General features: G+C 46.9%; 1 protein-coding gene across 1 annotated transcript in view; it reads left to right on the top strand.

Annotated features, from left to right (window-relative positions):
- Positions 1-13,159, top strand: part of LOC144149404 (nuclear RNA export factor 1-like) — a 36,878-nt gene that overhangs the window by 3,467 nt on the left and 20,252 nt on the right. Inside the window, exons 4-11 of the mRNA XM_077680964.1 lie at positions 1,294-1,358; positions 3,940-4,007; positions 4,119-4,202; positions 4,307-4,411; positions 6,317-6,388; positions 8,105-8,263; positions 8,612-8,719; positions 9,026-9,138. Of these exons, the coding sequence (XP_077537090.1) occupies positions 1,294-1,358; positions 3,940-4,007; positions 4,119-4,202; positions 4,307-4,411; positions 6,317-6,388; positions 8,105-8,263; positions 8,612-8,719; positions 9,026-9,138 (774 nt within the window). The remainder of the gene's footprint in view (positions 1-1,293; positions 1,359-3,939; positions 4,008-4,118; positions 4,203-4,306; positions 4,412-6,316; positions 6,389-8,104; positions 8,264-8,611; positions 8,720-9,025; positions 9,139-13,159) is intronic.

The raw sequence follows: 13,159 nt of genomic DNA, 5'->3' as shown, positions 1-13,159 counted from the left end.
GCCTTGAAAATGTGTTTTCTGGTCCTTGAAAACCCTTGAATTTTTGCTTTTGAAGCTCGTACGAACCCTGGAGTTCCAACTCAAGTAATCCTTTATTTGCGGCAAAAGTCGAGAGCGTTAGCTCTTTTGTGAAGCTCCGAAGAAGCATAGCAAACGGCTGTCGCGGTACGGTCAGATGCTAACGGAAATTTCTACGACAATGAAATGCATCCGGTTTCCCAAGTCACCTAGAAAGCTAATGTGCAAATCCCTTCCGAGTGAATAACTTCCTCTGAACCGTTTCGCTTCAACTTAATTCTGGTGCCGGCAGAAATTAGAATGTATGGTTTGATTCAAATTAATACACACCTGAGCACTTGCTGTCATTATTGTAACGTCGTCAATTTCACATGAAACTGCTCTCTGTGCCCACTGCCTTTGGTATGTGGGGGTGCCATTGTTTGATGGCAGAGGTAATGTCACTAACATGAAATAAGCTGCATACAGGCCATGTTGCCATGTGCAGCACGTGAAGAAAAAGATACCGCAAGCCACATTCCCTTGTAGGAGAATACTGATTCCACAGTAGTGGCAGGAGGTGAAGGCGAACGGTGACTTCATTTAGTCCTTGAGGCACAAGTATGCCTTTTATTAATCCCTACGTACTCCCCTATTACTACACTTGTCTCCTTCAATTTCTGCCTCGCTACAGTAACGAGACAAAATTGCACCCCAGTTTCTGGTGTGATGCATAGCAGCGTTGTCGCGGGTTTGTGCAAGGATAGCAAGGGTAAAAATGGAATTGCAGTAAAAGCAGGATGAAACAGCCTGCTTTTGAAGGATTGGGGGTTGCTACGTGAAAGTGAAGCTCCCACGTTTTCTGTCAGTTTTAATTTTTGAGGGTCAAATTCATGACAACAAACTTCTTCCGCGCAGCTCGTGAATTTCGCTGTAGTTGGGTACGGTTGCCTCGTTTGGAAAAGTCTAAATAGCGCTAAGGGCATGCACTTGCTTGCCTGTCTTTCAAATCCGAAGTGGTGTTACAACTGTGGCCGTGCATGCTTTTATTACGAAGATTTAAAGACTGTGCCAATACAGTGTTCCCTTGGGCCCTGAAAAGACAGGGGTTGCTTTATTTTCCTTTAGCATAAAAGGTTTGTTTCCTGACTAAGCCTAGCCCATTGCTGAATCGCGAAGCATTTTACGGGGGGCGCGCTACTTTCAGGTTTCTCTCTTCCTTTGTCACTTCACACAGTGGCGTCCCAGGGTTCCTTTGGCACGCCTGAAACTGTCCTCCTCGATTCCTTTTCGCAGTAAGCCCTACGGATCGTACAACCACAACCGGAAGAGGAGAGGGGGAATGGCCGACAGGAGGGGAGGTGAGCGGCACTCTCTTGGCGTTCTCTTTCACCGCCCAGGAATCTCCTCTGGGAGTGTGCCTTGAAGCCAATTTAATACCTGTGCTACACGAGCGCTTGAAGGGACATTTCAGTCAAGTGCCATTCAAACTGGAAGGAGTTTCCGTGTTCACCTACCATGTTTTGCTGTCGCTACTGCTGCCCAGTTTTCTTATGGACAAAAATTTAATTATAAATTTAATATAAAAAAAAAACGGTTATTAGCGATCAAATTGGTAACTATCTACAAGCATGTGCACTTTAAAGCCAAATCTTTACTCGTACATAATTGTTTTTGCAATTACGGCCTGCAGAAACTGCCCCCAAGAGTACGACCGTTCGCATTTTAAAGGCCTTTGAGACTCTCAAAGGTCAGTTGTCGTGCTCCTCTGACTCAAATGGCATTTTGACCAAAGGCCTTTGGAAAATGCTGTGTAGCAGCTAGAAGGTGTCATTTGAGTAAAATGCATTTGACTCAAAGGCCCTCGAAACGCTCGTGTAGCACGAGTATTAATGAGTTAAAAAGGCTTTTGGTGCTAGTTTCGATTAGGTGGCCCGTGGAATAGCGCACAAACGTGTTGCACCTGGGCATTTTGTTTTCTCCTCTGTCTTTTTAAGGGGACTGAAAAACCAGTTAAAAAGAAATGCTGAAATTGCCAGTTGTTTCTTTTTCTTTTTTTTTTTTTTTTTTTTTTTTTCCGTGTTAAACACGGACCCCAACTTTATTAGTTTCTTGTAAAGAACAATGGCGGGGCTCCTGTGCCGTAGTGACCGCATGCGACCTTGTCGCCCGATTAGAGGTCACAAGACTTCCCAATGCGGAGTGTTCATTCTTGCGGGGAAAAGTGGCAGGGCCAGGAACTTGACGTTTTTTCTGTTTGCAGAGTGAACTGGATGTATGGTTTGTGACATCCGTTTTCTGCGCTATTTATTTGCTCTTCCACCCCGAAATTGTTTTGAGTTTGCGCGCCGTCACTTACGTAGTGCTAATAAAAAAAGAAGCAGGCACGAGATGAGGACAGTTGGAAGAAGGGCAACTCAAAGTTGGAGAGGTGGGAAGTGATCAGTCTTGAAGGAGTTTAGTAGCGCATGGCGCAATGCATCATCGCAACCCCCTTTGTCGAGGCTGAATTGAGAGTCTTGATCTTAATAGTAGGCCTTTGTTCACAGCGTGCGTCATTTCTTTTTGCAGCCAGCTCCAGTAAGTACTACAAAGTCGCTTTGTGTTGTCTTTAGCGCTGCTTTTTGAAAGTCCCACGGATGCAAGGTACTACTTTGTTCAATTCGAAAGAACAAGCCCCTGGAAACTTGCTTGGCGGCTCCATTCCATCCACAAAAAAAGTTCTTTTCTTCTTTTTCTCCGGTGATATGCCAGAAATGTTGGAAATGTTTCGATTTTAGTGCAACAGTGATGTAATGCGGGCAGGAGCAATGGAATTTAGGCCAGCTCTAAAAACAGTTATCAATGTGTTAGCCACAAGTTAGTATTGAAGAGATGTGGTCAAACGGAAGTAGAAGTACAATACAATGGTCACGTTTCTTGGGGGTGCCTTGGGTCACCGGTCGCCAGTCGCGTAAACAGGGTTCTGTGACATTGTACAAAAGTCTCTGGAAAGTGTCTGGGGGAGTTGCCCCCGCTTCCTGGTCTTTCTTTAATATCGCGATTATTTGTTTGGCGCTCGCGATAAAATTGGTATCGAAGCAATCTTTTTAATGAACTACACTTGCATTTCGTCTCCATGGCCCCTTAATTAACGCTTTTGGCCCTGGTGGTGTCAATTGATGCCATCACGTAAAAGTTGCTCTAGCGCATAGAGAACGGAAACCAAAACTGCTGGTTTTTTAACGAATTGTTCTGCAGTGATGCCTATTGGAATTGACTTCACTCGTTTCATTTTAGTGCAGCTACACGCTACAAAAAAGGAAAAGCTCCAGTGAAGTTGAAATTACGACATTGAGGCTGAAAAAAAAATGGCAGTCTCAGCTTTATTCCCATTCTTGCGAATCTCTAAATACGTGCGCTTTTGTGAAGCTCATTTTTTGTTTGTTGGTTCGTGTTGTCATAACGTTTAGGAAAAAGTGATGTCTGCTATGCTTAAAATTCTTAATTGCCAGATGTCCTTATTAATTCCTTCATTCATAAATCTGCTAATGCTTGCATTTCTATCTCTAGGTTGTGTTTGTGGGCTTACGGGACTCTAAAATTTAGGAAAACACACAGAAAACATTGTTTTGATTCAAATGAAAAAAAAATCGGAGCTGAAAGGGCTGAAAAAATCAAAGCCTGGGAACGAACTATCCAAAGCCACAACTTGTGCTGTCAATTAGCATAGAAGGCTCTGCTTGTTTGAGTTTGTTTTAAGCTTTCTCTCTCTCGTTCCTTCATCCAGAAGTAGGCTTGCAGATAAAAATTGCGTGACGTGTAAGTTGCTTTTCGTGGTTACACTACTTGAGGTGGACAGTTCCGTATTGTTCTGCCGTGGTGCGTGCTGAGTGTGTGTTGTCTTTGATTCTTGTTTGTGCTGACAGGCTTCCTTTATTCCTCTCCATCTCTACCACGCAGGTCGGGACGTGTACGTGCCACCACACGTCCAAAACAGGAGCAACGAGCCCATGTGGTACAAGGTCCTGGTGAGTGCACCTTCCTGGTTTATAGTCCTTCCAAGACCGACAGAAAATAAAGTGTGAAGGAGCACCTGCACCAGCTGACCGACTGCTCTTTCTTTCTTGACCACGTTCCAGATTCCTCAGGGGAAGAAGTTCGGCAAGGACTTCATCCTGAGAGAGATCAAGGCGCGGATGAATGGCCCGCTTATTCCTTTCAATGTAAGGCCCAGTGGCGTGTGCGACTGTAGTAGCTCGGATCATTTTTCGGCGCGAGCGTTCTTTGTCCCTCATGCGGCTGCTCTTTTCTCTTTCTTCCACTGCAGTTCCAGTTTGATGGCTCCAACGCCATCTTCTTCCTCAACAGCGCCGCGTCCGCGTCGGCCGTGCGCAGCCTCAACAAGACCATCGACACGCCTTCTGGCTTCAAGGTCGGTGCTTTACGACAGCATAGTAACACTATGACAATATACTGGTAGCTCATTGTGTTGGCTGCTATTTTATTTTGCAAGTGTTAGTGGACAAAACTAGATGAACCTAATAAGAATTAACACTCGCGTGTTGGAGACACACTGTGTTGTCGAGTCAGCTAGAGGGAAGTTGTGGGGGTTGCTAAGCAACTTTGGAAGTGAGATCTTGCCCGGTTGCTTAGACCTTACGGTAAAAAAAAGAATATGTTTGGAAGTAGACGCCTGAAAATGTCGCTTGTTTCGTTCTTTGTCCTCGTCAGCTTAGCGCCCTTTTCTTTTTTACCACAGTCACGAACCAGCTTATCTACAAGTTTTTTATTTGTATGAGGTGACTTGTGGCATTGTTAATTTGGCTCACTTCAAATGCAAGGAGTCATTTGTGTGCAACCAGCAGAGTGCAGGGCAACTTATAAAGCCAATATGTACTGGTAACCTCTTGTTTATGTGCTCTTCCATTGCTTATGGTTTCTTTTCTTTTTTTTTTCTTTTTTTTTTTGTCAGCTGTTTAGTGTCTGTTTGCTAATATATAGACTTAATTCATGAATGAGGGCGAAGCTGACAAAAAAAAAGTCGCATTATCTTCTAAGATGTGGCATACAGTGTTTAAAGAAGAATGAAAAATGAAGTACGTCCTAAATCACAGTTGTAGCCTTGGTTTCATTGAGAACAGGCAGTGCTTTGTACCCTGTATCTGTTTTGTGTGGAATCAACCAATGAGGCGGGGGTTGTGGCAAGGAATTGAGACAAGAAAAGATGCTTCTCTCTCTCTCTCTCTCTCTCTCTCTCTCTCTCTCTCTCTCTCTCTCTCTCTCGCTGACTTCTATGTTAGAGAGCAACATTGTGGCTGAAATAGGTACCGTATTTACTCGCATAATCCTCGCACTTTTTTTTTTCAGAAAAGTCAATGCGAAGATAGGGGTGCGAGAATTATGCGGGGAAAAAAAATCCGGTGCACAGTGTTGCCAATTTGCCTTCTGCCAGTCCCGCTAAATGTAGCGGTCGTTTTTTGTATATGTAAGCTCAGTGTTGCCAACAGCAGCTATTTCTTTTTATTTTATTATTTACAACGTAAACAGTCTCCCGTCGATCAGCGTTCATGAAATTGCCGCCATTGCTTTCTGGCGCGCGCCCTATCTCGTCGGCGTCACGTGCGCGCCCTACTCCAGTAACGCACGTTGATGTCGGTGACGCCGAAGTGCCTGCCTGCGGCGCGGCTGCAGTGTTCGATCGCGTACTCTATCGTTTTCAATTTGAAAGCGGCAATGTAGCTGGCGTTCTTCCCCATGGCGAAGCGACACCAAGCACAAAACAAAGAGATCAAAAAGTTCTCAAAATGGCAGCGAGATATCCACCACTGACGCGAGTGACTCACTGACTGCTGCTGCTCAACGACGGGACCACGACGGCGACACGACAGCGGGCTGCGCGAACGCAGTCTAGTTGCGCGCACGCGAAACCGGCTCAAGTACAGTGCGAGTAGCGTGTTAGGGCGCCTGTTAGGGAGTAGCCATGCAGGTTGTTGGGGCGCCTGGATGGCCTTGGATACACAGCGCTCTCCGCCGAACGGAGAAGCGGCAGGGGAGGGCGCGCGTTGGAGAGCGCGTGCTCCATGCGGGTTTCGCGAGCAGGCAACTTTCGCCGCTGCAAAGTTGGGGGTGCGAGGATTATGCGAGGAACCAAAAAATCCAAGTTTTAGTGGCTCACATTAGGGGTGGGAGGATTACGCGAGTGCGAGGATTACGCGAGTAAATACGGTATTCCTGGGGATCTCTTGCCTTGGCTGGTGGGCTACTAGAAAACTTCTCTTGTTGTCAGAGAGAGTCGTGTTGGGCCTTACGCGTCATGCCCTTTGTTTGTTCTTTGCAGATGGCCATAACAATCAAAGGTTCCGAAATGCCAACTGTGAGCCTAGACGACGAAATCCTCCCCAACCTCAAGGTGAGTGGGGGGTACACGCTGACAGCTGGGCCCACGAAAGTAGGCTTAGCAGCCGAAACCTTCGAAGCCTTGCATAGACGCAGAAATGAGGAAGAAAGAAGGTTCCACAGTTAAGGCATAAAGTTGGGCTAGTTGGTTATCTGACTGCATTTTACTAGCGAAAAATAGACACGGACGAAGAGGAAGCACACAGGACACTCGCTAGTAACAGTACACAGTTACTAGCGAGTGTCCTGTGTACTTCTTCTTCGTCCGTGTCTATTTTTTGCTAGTAAAATGCAGTAAGGTTTCACAGTCTTCTCGTTGCTTTATTTATTTTGTACCTGTTGTTCAAACAGCCGTCGTCTACATGCAATCACACTTCCTATGTCATCTACCCTGCAGATGGCGTTATTGTAGCACATTGTTTGAAGTAGGCCCGGCAGTCAAAGACGGTTAGCTAAAGGGAAAGAAGGCACTGGTGTGTGCCAGACGTGGGAAGAGACCTTTGTATTTCTTTGTTTTGTCACCCCAAGTTGCATTGCGTTATTGCCCATAGCCAGCTTTGTGGCCCAAGCCTCCTTTTTGTTGTTGTTTTAAGATAAAAAACAGAGGTCTGTAAGCTGTTGCTGTAAGGAAATGAATGCTTAATCGGTTGATCACAGCAAATGTCAGTAGTGCCTGTAGAATTTAAAAATAAGTGCAGAAAAAAAAACTTAATTCCAACTTATGATTGCAGGGACAGCTGGTTCACTCTGTGTGCGACCTATTTTGAGCTCGTACATTTGTGCTTGATGCATTACGACCCTAGATGCAGTTTGTTTCGACAGCAGGAAAGGTTGTTTGTAGAGCAGGTCCTTTCAGTCAGCTCCGCTGTGCATGATGTGGCGCCAAGCTGAAAGTGTGTTCGCTGTGCTTTATGACCTCATATATTTAAATTGTCCATATGGCCATGTTCTATGACCTTGTAGACGCCTTTTCTGGGCACTCCTTGCCCGATGCTGCAGTTACTAGCGTAGCAAATCCAGCACATTTTTTATTGTAATACTGCAATGCATGTTCTTGATATATGAAATCTCCTTGTGATTTTTCTTGGGATTTTTTTTTTAATTGCAGTATGTGGCAATTTTTTTTATTGCCCTTTCCTCAAAATCGGTTTGTTTTAGCCTTTCCTTTTGTCAAAGTTGAACGCAAATTTGGGGGTATTTTACAGTGAGATGTCCCCCCCCCCCCCCCCTTTTTTTTTTTTCTTGAGTCGGGTATAGTTGTGGCCTGGTACTGCGTAATCTGTTGGGTTCACCCCTTTTAGACAATAGCTGGCACAGCCTTGTACTCTTTCAAAGTAGAAAGCACCTTACCCCACTCCCACCTTCTTCTTTTGTGCTTTGGTGGGTGTGTGTTTCTGACTCTTGTACTAACTGGCTATTTATTTCTTCAAGATACCCTCATCACGGCCTCAGGAGTATTGAAAGGGAGTGGTACATGAGCAGTTCAATGCAGACAAAAATAACAAACATTAGCGGACTTTGCGCCGCGTGTTCAAGAAAACAAAGGGAAGGAATACAGCGGAGACTTCAAACTGCATTCGTACGATTGCTGAAGATTAGTGCACAGACGAGAAATACGATACGACAGTGAATGGGGTGGCTCGTGAAAACGCGCTGCAGTGGCAACGTGTGGTGCTTGACTTTAGTGCTAAAGAGGACGCCCGCCCCTCTCCTTCTTCTTTCTCCCCAGATGGTGATGAGCAAGCGGTACGACCCCGTGAACTCGCACCTGAACCTGTCCAGCTTCCATGCGGAGCCGGCCCTGAAGGAGCTGAACCTGTACATCCCCCTCAACCGCACCAGCATCCTGTCCGTGGCCGTCAAGATCATCGTCGACAACATCCCCGAGGTGACGAGAAGGAGGGCGAATCCCCTTCTGTCAAGCTTACCCGGGAACTTGGTTGTCCATGTAACGAACTACCGTAGCGAGGCTGGTGGCAGAGGCGAAAGAGGCTTGGGAGCATTTAGTGGTGCACTTTGCTTCAGAGCCTCGAAAGATGCCTCAGCTGGGGAACATTTGAGGCCTTTCTGTGTGGTCCTTTTAAGCTGGGATGTGCATTAGCTTTTTCTGTTGCATCAAATGGCAGAGGAGAGGGCTTCATTCAAAAGCAGCGTTTTGCCATCTTTGGACACTGTGTGAATTGTGGGGGACAACAGGCTGAACAGGTGTCGATCATTTTTCTCTCCCTGCGACCAGGTTCAAACGCTGGACCTGTCGGACAACAAGCTGCTGACGCTGTACCCCCTCAGCCCGCTCCACAGTGCGTGCAAGCAGCTGCGGTCGCTGAACCTGGCCAACAACAAGGTGGGTGGCGTGAGGCGGCGTTGCCGGTGGGGCTGTGGCATCCCTGCACACGCACTTGTCCCAGTGCTCTCCTCAAAGTTGTGTCTCTAAAGTCTGGGGCAGTGCGAGGAACTCTGTGAGGCGTCACTGTATTTCATTTTTTTTTTTTTTTTTCTTCTTCTTCTCATGAGAAAAGCATGTTATGCAGGTCGCAGCAGCACAGCAACATTATCAATCTATACAGGCAAACACTTGTAGGGTGGCAGTGTTCGTGTGTGTGTGCTGATCTCTCTCAACCCCTTCCCCCTCTCCCTCTGTAAATCGCAGATCCCCAAGATGAGCGAGCTGGACAGCATGAAGGGCATGGCGTCTGTGCAGGAGCTCATCCTGGAGGGCAATCCCGTGTGCAGCTCGTACAACGACAAGACGGCCTACATCAGGTAACGTGGCTCGGTGTCGCAGTGTCTTAACCTCTTATCGACCGGTATGAAACCGGAGACCGGACGTGGTTGCTGTCGAAGCAGCAGAGGACGAAAGGGCCAATGCTCCTCTCTAGTTCATTCTTGTAAGGCGAGGCGTGTCGCATGTTTCTTTGGTGGTATTTCCCACTCGTCGGTGTCACTGAGAGTAAATACACCGCTGCAGTAATTGAAAAAGAAAATAATTATAGCCAAACCTACATAATGAGTTGCACAGCTTATAGTAGATTTAAGAGCGAGACAAAGTGCTCCGAATTCTATTGTAAATCTTGTCATAAGGTGATCTCTAAGTACTGACGTAGCAGCTGTTATTTCGTGCATTTTTTAAAACTTGGTTGAGCTAGGTGAATGTTGTGAAGATGGTGTCTTCGACATCACTACTTCAAATGCATGATTCGATACGGAAGGGAATGCTTGGCTTATGTAGAAATATGTCGTCCTAATTCTGCGAGTTTTCTAGGACAGGAATTTTAATAAATTTTTAAAATTTGTTCACATTGTTCCTCAGTATTGTGCATTCCGTCTGCAATTACGTCCTGCTTCAAAAGTTGAGGGAATACTATGTCAGAGAATGCTACCATTGTTAACAGTTCCCTGCGGGAATGTGTCGGTGCGTGCCTTACGCCAGCAGTGACCGAAGGGTGCTGGCTGCATGTACAAGATCTCAGCGCATGTTTAATCTAGCCCCCCGCTTTAACGCTCATTGCATCGCAGGCGTAGCTTCGCAGCCTGAAACTGAAACTTGGAGGCCACTTGTAGCAAGTTGTAATGACCACGTAATTTCGCCGAGACATTGTGCCAATTTCTTTTTGTGTGTATGAGCCAGTATTTTAATGTCACTACCTCAAAACGTGCTTTTTTTTTTTTTTTTTAATATGCAATGTCCAGGTGAAAAGCAAAGCGGGAATATATAAAACTAATCCCTGAACTCTTTCTCTCTCCCCCCCCCCCCCCCCCCCTTTTGCTTTTGTTGTTGTTGTTGGTAGTTAAGAATGTGTTCAAAAACACACTTATAATGTAGCAGCACACGGAAAGTGTGCATGTACTAAGTGTAGTTTGTTAGACATGGGTAAAGGGCCTTTCTGAATACTCGGACAATTTCAAAGCATACAGCTGTCTAGGATGTGCGCAAGTGAAGCGATATGGCCCTTTCATTCACTGCGTCCACACGCACTCGGTCAAAATTTCACCAAGGCACGCGTGACTGCGTGAAGTCTCAAGGCGTGACTGCGCGGCCTCATCACAGCTCTGGGCACGGGGGTCTTAAGACTGAAAACGAAAAGAGAAACTGAAGTTCTATTTTATGCCGCTTCAGAGATCACTCGCATTACCTCAACGCACAAATGCGCCGACGTTCCGTTTCCGCCTTGTCTTCTCTCCATCTACACCCACTGCCGCACGCAACCAATTGTCGACTGTCCTGTCCGAAAGCCGCAAGCAGACAAAGCCGTCTGCCCCAGTCTTGGCATGCCGTCGGTGAAACCCGAAAACCGGGGGAGCGGCTGTCCCCGAAGACACCCAGATATCTCGCACCTTTACTCGCTCACTCTTTTATATTCGTTTCTCGTGCTCAGTTGAGGGAAGACGTCCTTGTCAAGAATTTTAACTCCCCTTTTTTCTTTTTTACTCGGACGGCACGAAGAAGGCGTTGAGACTCATCCGAGACGGGGGAAGAGACTCTCTCGCAGCGAAGCTTTTTGTTTCTTTCTTTCGCTTGTCAGAGTCAGCGCAGTTTAGGCTTAGCGAACGGGGCTGCACCACTGGAGAGGTCTGCGGATCCCGATGACGACCGGTACCGTCTCCCTGCTCTTGTCCCCCGGGGGCGCCGGTCACCAGGGACCGACCCGTCGTGTTCGGATGTTTACGGTCTCCGCTGCCGTGCTCGTACCGTTTGCGATTCTGCCCCTAGCTAGATTTGCCGATGCATTTTTTTTTCTCTCCGTTTATTAATTTATTTCAAAATTTCGTCACGTCACATCCCCGCACTCCCTTGCATGGCATCAAGAGATACCGAGGCGAATTTTCAGCGTTTTGTTGCGAAGAAGAAGAAGAACAAGCCATCTTGCGGGTGGATGGCTCGCACATCTACCGTTAGGGAAGTTGGAGAAGAGAGAACTTGCTAAGAAACTGGGCAGACCGGCTGGGAAGTGGCTTGGATCGGCTTGGCTCGGCTTGCCCATGTGCCTGCGGGCGGACAGTGCTGCTGATGCCACGGCTGTGTTGGAAACTGCGAAACAGGCCGAGTGCAGACGCAGGTGATCAGAGAAAAAAAACAAGAGGGATATTTGGAAAAAAAATACTGTTTGGTGTGGGGTGGAGGAGGAGGGCTTTGGCGGAAGTGGTCGACTAGTTTTGGTCGGTGCATTCTGTTGAGGTATGCTGTCTCTGTGGGAAGGTTTAGAAGGAAAATAGGGTTGGGAAATAAAATGTGAAAAAAAAAAAACATTTGTATGGAAAAAAAAGAAAACTCGGTCGGGCTACGTACGAGCTTTCGAAAAGTGCCTTGTGTTTGTGTTGAGGCGTGAGTCGTTCTTTTTACTTTACGCAGTACCGGCCTTGAGTTGAAGGCTTGCCCGTGACAGCAAGAAAATGATTGCCAAAACAGGCTTAGAAGTTGGTGTTTGGATTTGGTAAAAACTTCAACATCCTGACAGCTTGCTTTGACGTTCTCTCTTGTATGGGGTTGTTTCGTAAAACTCTTGTAGAAGGGTGGGGAATTACAAGTGTCAAGTTTACGTTCACAATGGCTGTCGGTTGTGTAATGCACTCCTTAATTTCTCAAGCTTGTTGAAGCGTGAAATTGCTGGCTCAAACGCATGAAGAGAGCTTGGCCAATGTCTTTGGCTTGCGTATAGTTACCCAATAGACGTAACAACCCCAGAACCCTCAAACCTAATGGTAGTGACAAGTTACCCGCACTTTGACTTCTTCCTTAATTTTGACATGCTGCATTCGAAAGAAAACACAAGCATGTCAGTAACGATGTGTACAAAGGTCTGCAATTCCTGGCTTGCATTCGGACTTTGGTGAGCGTTGTGCAAGCGTGTGGTGGTGGTAAAAACGAAAAAGATGTTAGCTGAAAAGAAGTGGCCCTTTTTAACAGGGATTACTTTTGCAAGATGTCGCTTTGATGTTTGCTGACCGGGTGCACTAGAAAATTGCTGCAACGAGCACTGCTACTGTACATTTAAGGGGGGACGCGGCTTTCAACTTCGGAAAAATGACCAAAACATCGTTTTTTTGAAACCCACATATTCGGCTTCTATGTTTCCTATTCTGTGCGTCTGCAAAGTTTTTACGCTGAAAAGCGTCGCAAAGTGGCATAAAAAAATACTTTTGTCAGGCGCGGTGACAAACTATCAGCGCAAAAGGGCGAAAAAACGGCAATTTTCGGAGCGCTCTATCTCCGCAACGGTGCCACCGGGCGCGGCCATTTTGATATGGTTAGATCGGCCGAGCGATCGTCTTTCCGGTTCTGCTCGTCTCTTTTATCTTCGTTCATTCACAAACGCACAAACGGCAGAAAAGAAACGACGCACAAACGAAGCTAGGAATAGATGCTGAAGCGCTATTGGTCCCCGGTCGGGGCACAGAGCAACGACCCTCCTGATTGGATGTTGCGGGCGCAACGCAAGATGGCGGCCGCCTGAGCTGCGTAGCGAGCGGATTGAGTTCATTTTCGCCGCTGCGCTCGGCCGAGTTTCTGTTCAATCTGTGGTATTCAACACGGACGTTATCGCGATGGGAATGCCAGAGATAACGAGCCGGATTACGGGAAGTTGTGTGGCTCGAAAGGCGGAGGTCATCGAACGCTTCGTAGTGCGCGTGACTCTACCGTCGCCAGACCCCGGAGGGTGACGCGGTGTGCGCGCTTGCGATAGCGGTTCGTGAAGTGAACTTTTAGTCGGATTTGCGATGTTTACACGCTTAGTTATTGCTGTGTTTTGACTGTGGGCTCGCTAGCCTTGAGAAAGAAACGGTC

This window comes from Haemaphysalis longicornis, unplaced genomic scaffold, assembly GCF_048455015.1.
Source record: "Haemaphysalis longicornis isolate Haplotype H1 unplaced genomic scaffold, Haemaphysalis longicornis Haplotype H1 scaffold_8, whole genome shotgun sequence".
NCBI classification, from domain to species: Eukaryota; Metazoa; Arthropoda; class Arachnida; order Ixodida; family Ixodidae; genus Haemaphysalis; species Haemaphysalis longicornis.
The sequence above is the reverse complement of the archived record's forward strand: the minus strand, read 5'-3'. Positions and strand labels throughout refer to the sequence as shown.